Source organism: Triticum urartu, chromosome 3A (assembly GCF_056163025.1).
Source record: "Triticum urartu cultivar PI428250 chromosome 3A, HENAU_Tu73, whole genome shotgun sequence".
NCBI classification, from domain to species: Eukaryota; Viridiplantae; Streptophyta; class Magnoliopsida; order Poales; family Poaceae; genus Triticum; species Triticum urartu.
In genome coordinates this window covers 486,990,704-486,998,017 of record NC_141875.1, presented here as the reverse complement: position 1 = coordinate 486,998,017, position 7,314 = coordinate 486,990,704, and the positions used below count along the sequence as shown (strand labels likewise).

At 38.7% G+C, this 7,314-nt stretch overlaps 1 protein-coding gene across 2 annotated transcripts; it reads left to right on the top strand.

Annotated features, from left to right (window-relative positions):
- The first annotated feature begins 2,875 nt into the window (after positions 1 to 2,875).
- Positions 2,876 to 5,927, top strand: LOC125544545 (uncharacterized). 2 transcript variants are annotated; one of them, XM_048708275.2, is made up of 4 exons: positions 2,967 to 3,433; positions 4,339 to 4,372; positions 4,518 to 4,616; positions 5,460 to 5,867. In XM_048708275.2, exons 1-4 carry the CDS (start codon positions 3,251 to 3,253, stop codon positions 5,483 to 5,485), a joined length of 342 nt encoding a protein of 113 aa, XP_048564232.2. In that variant the 5' UTR covers positions 2,967 to 3,250; the 3' UTR covers positions 5,486 to 5,867. The 2 variants fall into 2 exon arrangements, 1 of the variants encoding a protein (XP_048564232.2); XR_007299550.2 differs by lacking the exon at positions 4,339 to 4,372 and having other exon boundaries at positions 2,876 to 3,433; positions 4,518 to 5,927.
- The last annotated feature ends 1,387 nt before the right edge of the window (positions 5,928 to 7,314 follow it).

Here is a 7,314-nt window from a genome sequence, read left to right as displayed (position 1 = left end):
ATGCAAAGCCACAAGCTTGGGAAAGCTATGTTTGATGAAGATGATATTTTTTGTCCCCCAAGTTTTGATGAGCAAATTTATTACGAGGAAAGCATGCCTCCTATCTATGATGATTATTGTGATGTCATGTATGCTTTAAAGAATAATGATAACCATGAAACTTGTCATCTTGATCTTAATTTTCAATCACATGATAGTTATTTTGTTGAGTTTTCTCCCACTATTATTCATGAGAAGAATTTTTCTTGTGTGGAGAATAGTAAATTTTCTATGCTTGTAGATCATGAAAAGAATGCTTTATGTGATAGTTATATTGTTGAATTCATTCATGATGTTACTGAAAATTATTATGAGGGAGGAACATATGCTTGTAGGAATTGCAATAATATCAAGTTTCCTCTCTATGTGCTTAAAATTTCGAAGTTATGCTTGTTTTGCCCTCCTATGCTAGTTGATTATTGTTCCCATAAGTTGTTTGCTCACAAAATCCCTATGCATAGGAAGTATGGTAGAATTAAATGTGCTAGTCATATTCTTCATGATGCTCTCTTTATGTTTCAATTCTTATCTTTTATGTGAGCATCATTGAAATCATCATGCCTAGCTAGGGGCATTAAACGATAGCGCTTGTTGGGAGGCAACCCAACTTTATTTTTATTCCTTGCTTTTTGCTCCTGTTTAGTAATAAATAATTCATCTAGCCTCCATTTAGATGTGGTTTTATACTTTTAATTAGTGTTTGTACCAAGTAGAACCTTTGGAAAGACTTGGAGAGAGTCTTGTTGATCATGCTGTAAAAAACAGAAACTTTAGCGCTCACGAGAATTGATCCCATTTTTACTTGGAGAGTGCTATATAGTTAATTCTTTTTGAAGATGATTAATAGATAAATTCCTCAGGTCCAGCAATTTATTTGAGAATTTTATGAGTTCCAGAAGTATACGTTTGATTCATATTACTACAGACTGTTCTGTTTTTGACAGATTCTGTTTTTCGTGTGTTGTTTGCTTATTTTGATGAATCTATGGCTAGTAAAAGAGTTTATAAACCATAGAGAAGTTGGAATACATTAGGTTTAACACCAATATAAATAAAGAATGAGTTCATTACAGTACCTTGAAGTGGTGATTTCTTTTCTTATACTAATGGAGCTTACGAGTTTTCTGTTAAGTTTTGTGTTGTGAAGTTTTCAAGTTTTGGGTAAGGATTCGATGGACTATGGAATAAGGAGTGGTAAGAGCCTAAGCTTGGGGATGCCCAAGGCACCCCAAGGTAATATTCAAAGAAAACCAAGAGCCTAAGCTTGGGGATGCCCCGGAAGGCATCCCCTCTTTCGTCTTCATTCATCGGTAACTTTACTTGGAGCTATATTTTTATTCGCCACATGATATGTGTTTTGCTTGGAGCATCAATTTATTTTGTTAGGATTTGCTTGCTGTTATTTAGAACAATGTTTTGCATCTTTTATTTCAATAAAAGTGGCATTGATAGCCTTTACTATGCCTATGTTACAAGTATACATGTTGCTGTTTGAAAACAGAAAGTTTAAGGCTGTTGCAATAATTCCCTAGAAAAGTCAGAATGTAATAAAATGTTGAAACCTTTTGCATATTAAGCTCTGATAAATTTACTACAGTGGGAATTTTCTTTCATAATTTTTGGATCTAGGGAAGTATGGATGTTGCTGCATTCTTTACAGACTGTCCTGTTTAGGCAGATTGCTGTAATGTTTGCATTATTTGCATATGTTTGCTTCTTTAATGATTCTATTTGAGGATATGACTATTAAATATGCAGAGGCATTTAGTATACAATGTTGAATAATAATTTTAGTGATTTGCTACAGTAGAGTATGATAAGGTTTTGGCAATGGTTTATACTAACTTATCTCACGAGCCCTTGTTGAGTTTTGTGTGGATGAAGTTTTTAAGATTTAGGGAGACCGTGATATGAGAGGAATTAAGGAGACACAAAAGCTCAAGCTTGGGGATGCCCAAGGCATCCCGAGATAATATTTTAAGAAGTCTCAAGCATCTAAGCTTGGGGATGCCCCGGTTGGCATCCCACATTTCTTCTTCAACAACTATCGGTTAGTATCGGTTAATCCTAAGTTTTTACTTCTTCACATGATGTTTTCTATTCTTAGATGTCATTTTTTTTGCTTTGCTTGCTGTTTGAATAAAACTAGCGGGTGCACCCGCGCAATTGCGCGGCTAGAGTAGTTTTTGTTGTGTTTTATATTTAGGATAATTGATGTGTTCCATTTGAATATATGGATTTGAACATATAGTGTACGGAATTTCATAATATATTTTATTCACACCTTATTCATTTTTATAGCCTCATCATTCATATGTATTTTCCAATTTCTCTTTCTACTCTTATTTTTGTTTGGCCTAACATTTTGTTTTTAGTTATTATTGCATTAAATGACCTTCGTTTTGAATTGTTTATAGCAGTTTGAGAAATACTAACAGTTGTTTAATTTCCAGCATGAATATTGGAATGTAATTTTTATATATTTTTCTATGATTCAAAAATGTTTGTTGATTCTTACTAATCTTGCTGATTATCTATAGGTGAAAAATCTATAGATTTAGATCATATGATCCTTTGACGAACGATGTATAAGTTTCATCTATATTTTTTCATGGAAGTATAAGTTCCCTCCTTTTAAGAGCATTTTTTCACCGGCAAAAAAGAGAGCAATTTTCATGGTTTTTGATGTTTGCTCGGATCTGTGTATTCGATACGGAGGATTAAATATCATGCATAGCCGATACGGAGAATATAAAAAAAATATGTACCCAATCTTGCATAGCCGATGTATCATGCTTTTTTTTAGAATTAGCCGATGTATCATGTTGGGTGTCATGCCCAACGTACTTTCCTGCAAGCCCATTAGAGTGAAGATGATTACCACCTCGTACAATTTTTTCTAAGTAAAATAAAACAGCCCATAGTCCCAGTCATGTACATAGAACTCTCTCTTCTTTCCCTGTCAGTAAAAAAAAGAACTCTCCTCTCCTCCCGTACTATCCCCACCAGGCTCCTCATACACATCTGCCATTTCTTCCGATTTTCCCCGGCGATGGACGGCGTCGCTGTGCCCCATCAGGAAACTAATCCTCATGCTATCCCAGATCCACATCTCACTTCTTTTCTCCTGATTTTTCTTCCTTGGTGGTGGCGCATGTGGCTGGGTTAGTGCGTGGATCTCGGCGACCTCGTCGACTCTAGCAACGCGGTCATGGAGATGTCCAGGGAGAACGTGGGCTGCACTGCTCAAAGTTGTCAGAGCTGGAGGCCCTGGATGTTGGGGCTGAGGAGGCATCGAGGGAGGTGGCGGAGGAAGAAATATCAGCAAGACGTGAGTATCTTCTGCGAGTGGCGGTTAATTCTTGCCCTCCTGCTGTCCGGACTTCTACCAAATGTAAGTGTTATTGCAACCATATAAGTATTTTTGAAGTTGAATGATCTAGAAATCAGAATAAGATTTTATCTTTCCATTGCTAAACAACTTTTCGTGTGAAATCAGGAATAATACCACAACTTTCTGCCTGGAGAAGGGCACTTATACTTGTTCTCTGAATTGTGCAGTATAGAATACAGTAAATCACACATATGGATCTTCTTGAATTAAGTCTAACTAAACATAGCAAGAGACCCTTGCATCTAATTATTTATTGAGAGTAACAAAAAGGAGGTTTAGATGCACTTTTACTGAGCTAGGCAAAAGAATCAGCTTCATGTGAGACATGCATGCGTCTAGCTCCAGGTTAAGTTTTCAATTTCAGTGATTTACGCGCGGCTAGTTTTCTTCTTCCAATTTCTCTTCGTGTACGTACCAGCGCACTTGGCCAGTGCGTGGACGTGTTCGTCGCGTTCTCAAGGATGTGGATCCTCGATGACCTTGTCGAGTTCGGCGGAGTGGCCATGGGGAGTAGCAATGAGAACACAGTGGCTACACTGCTCAACTTCTTCATGGCCGACGGCTAGAGGACCATGGCAGATGGGTTGTAGTTTATCCCAGTGGAGGAGGCTATGAGGAAACACTTGCTGATGATGAAGTATTGTATCTAACATCTGTGGAATGCAAAGAGCAACAGTCAACTGTGAGATGCTGGTCTCCTCATTGTTCTTGCTGTCAGACTACTACTCCATAGTATTTTTAATTTGGTTTTAGCAAGAAATAATTTTTTCAAGGTGCCTTCTGTCTGAAAAAATGCCTTATGGACCGGATTTGATCATATGTATGAATCGGCTTTTTTATTATTTTCTTAAACTGCAAAGGCCTTACCTTTTGTGTATTCACCTTCTTCATCAATTTTGGTATAGGTTGAGCAGAAGCTCGCTTGTTCAATTTTCTCAGGTAACTTGTGGTCACCACATCAAGTAACCATGAAACATAATCGAGTTTCCTGCAAAATTTTAGTGACCTAATAAGCAATTAATGTGATTAGATAGTGGATTTGCTTTGCGGCTAAGTCTAAATGTGGGATCATTTTTTTTGTCAGAATTGTCGCGCCAGGCAAAGCTATCGGTATGTACGACAGTAGAAAGGTCGGTGATATGCTTACATCCTCTTCTGCAATTATTTAAGTTACAAACGCAAGGTATGTTACTATGTATTGTGCTAGCCTCATATAGATTTGGCAAAGTATAGTTTCTTGAAATTGTGAAATCAATCCTAATGTGTGAAACTCCGGTCTTGTATTATGTTCCTGTCTATCTGCAGATTTGGCTAAAATAGCATGTTTGTAAAGGAAACTACTTAAAAGAAAGCTATCAATCTGTTTTAGAGTAAGAACATCGCTAACATTCACACCCTTAATCTAATAAGTATCATTCTTATCCAGGTTGATATCAAGTACTCTCACTTATCTTGGTCGATACAAATAGACGGCTATACTATTTATTTCATAAGCTACTAATCTATTAATTATCTAGACAACATCCTTGTTCTCATGGGATTTTCTTTACATAATTCATCTTCATCTTCAAGCATTGTTTTTTTGGCTTTTGCTTTAATCTAAAATTGTCTATAAGATTCTTCCAAATAGTAACATGGACTGTTTCACCCTGTACAATCAAATATTGTTAGTAATTGTTGCCTAATCTGACAGAAAAATTCCAATCAAATATATGAATAAACAGACTTGCTGATTGATCAGTATCATATCTAGGCTAATAAGTTCATCGGTGGTAGGATTGACTGAATCCCACATTCGCATTACTTTTACTTGAATGTTCTAGTTCTGTCCCCTTGTATTTAAGTCGCTCAACTTCTTGTATGCCATAGTGTTTTGCCTTGAAAATTAAGGGAACAATTTGTCAATTGAAGTATTTATGAAGATTCTATCCGGAAAAAAATAATATTGTTAATAACAATTACCCAAACCTGATGATTCTGACCAAAAGTGCTTTGGCGTCACTTCTTCTGACGTCTATTGTTGTAGTTGGGCGTGGCTTCGTCGTGCATTGAGCGTGCTTTGGTGTGACTTCGTCGGACGTCGAGTGAAGCGGCTGGAGGTGGCTTTTTGTGTCTATGTCGAGTCGCCGGGTCGCGTGTGGCATCTTCAAGCCGTCTTGGTTGCCAGACTTCTAATTTTTTGGTGTGTGTGCTTCTACAGCCGGCTCTACTTGTTTATATATGGGTGGAGGTGTGTGGGTTGAGGTGGCTGAGACCGTGTGGAACAGCAGATGAGAAACCTGTCTTTTTTGCATGTATTGGTTCCTATTTTGTAACTTTCTCACGCGAGGTCTGGTTAGGTCTAGTCATTGCCCTTATTTGTTTAGGTTTCCTAGTTGTTTACGTTTGACTTCTATTTTTGCTTCCTTGACATGTTGATGGAAAGTTTTTTTCCTGTGGGCTAGTTAACGTCCGGATGGAACCTACGTGCACGATTTGTACGTGGCATGTCTTACTACTTGTACATGCACATATTTCTACATAACGTTTTGATCTTTTAATCTCAGCCGTTAAAAGATAAAATAAAGGATCAAGATAATTTAATCTATGTGGACGCACGTAATGTCTTGTTTGTCTTTTGTTTTAAGTATATAATAGATACCAAGATCTGGAATTATTAAATGTTATAGAGTCTTCACATAGTTGCATAATTATTCGACTACTTATTGATCTTCACTTATATCTCTCGGAGTAGTTTGTCATTTGCCCTAGTGCTTTACTTATATCTTTTAGCGCACGGTGGTAGATTTGTTTTATAGAAACAATTGATCTCTTACGCTTCACTTAGATTATTTTGAGAGTCTTAAATAGCATGGTAATTTGCTTAAAAAATCCTAATATGCTAGGTATACAAAAAGAATAATAAAATTCTCTTATGAGTGTGTTGAATGCTATGAGAAGTTTGATACTTGATAATTGTTTTGAGATATGGAGATGCTGATATTAGAGTCATGCTAGTTGAGTAGTTGTGAATTTGAGAAATACTTGTGTTGAAGTTTGTGATTCCCGTAGCATGTGACGAAGCTATGTACCTAGGGTAGGGTCATGGACCTGTCCAAACTGCCCTACCCAAGGACATCTCTAGAAGAAATCACCTTTCAATCGACTTGGAGGTGTTCCACTCGACAGACTCGAAGACACTCGACCAAGAAGCGGTCACTCGACCAACACCAAACCACTCGACGGCCAGGAGACCTAAAGGCACTCCGCATGCTAACGGTCAGTTATTAAGTAGCCTTTATGGTCATCATAGCACTTTATTAGGGGCGTTACCAGTAACGCCCGACCTTAATGTATTTAAAACCCTGCATAACTGAGGGCCAGAGGGGTCCGACGAACTCTATATAAGCCACCCCCCTCCTCAATGTAAAGGGTTCGCACCCCTGTAAACCATACACACATAATCCAGTCGACCGCCTCCGGGCTCTGAGACGTAGGGCTATTACTTCCTCCGAGAAGGGCCTGAACTCGTAAACCTCGTGTGCTTACAACTTCTCCATAGCTAAGATCTTGCCTCTCCATACTTACCCCCCTACATTACTGTCAGACTTAGAACCACGACAGTTGGCGCCCACCGTGGGGCAGGTGTTTTAGCGATTTGTTGGAGGAGTTGCGATCTTTTCCGATCCGAATCATCATGGTTTCCGGTGGAGTTTTGGTAGAGGGCCGCGAGATCCGTCTCGGCGCGCTCACGTTCATCGCCGACGACTCCGCTTGGCTTCAGGAGGCTCCGCTCGACGTGGACGCGCTCCCTGTCCGCGGGGCGACGCACTTTCGCGCGTGCGCCCGCGGCATCCTTTTGTGGCAACTGTCGACCCACTATCGGTCGGCTCCTGTGCTGT

Coding starts and splice junctions, on each gene's coding strand:
- LOC125544545 (XM_048708275.2), top strand. CDS start 3,251: ATGGAGATGTCCAGGGAGAACGTGGGCTGCACTGCTCAAAGTTGTCAG. Junction 4,373..4,517: donor CGCTTGTTCAATTTTCTCAG/GTAACTTGTGGT, acceptor TTTTTTTGTCAG/AATTGTCGCGCCAGGCAAAG. Junction 4,617..5,459: donor ATTTAAGTTACAAACGCAAG/GTATGTTACTAT, acceptor CTATTGTTGTAG/TTGGGCGTGGCTTCGTCGTG.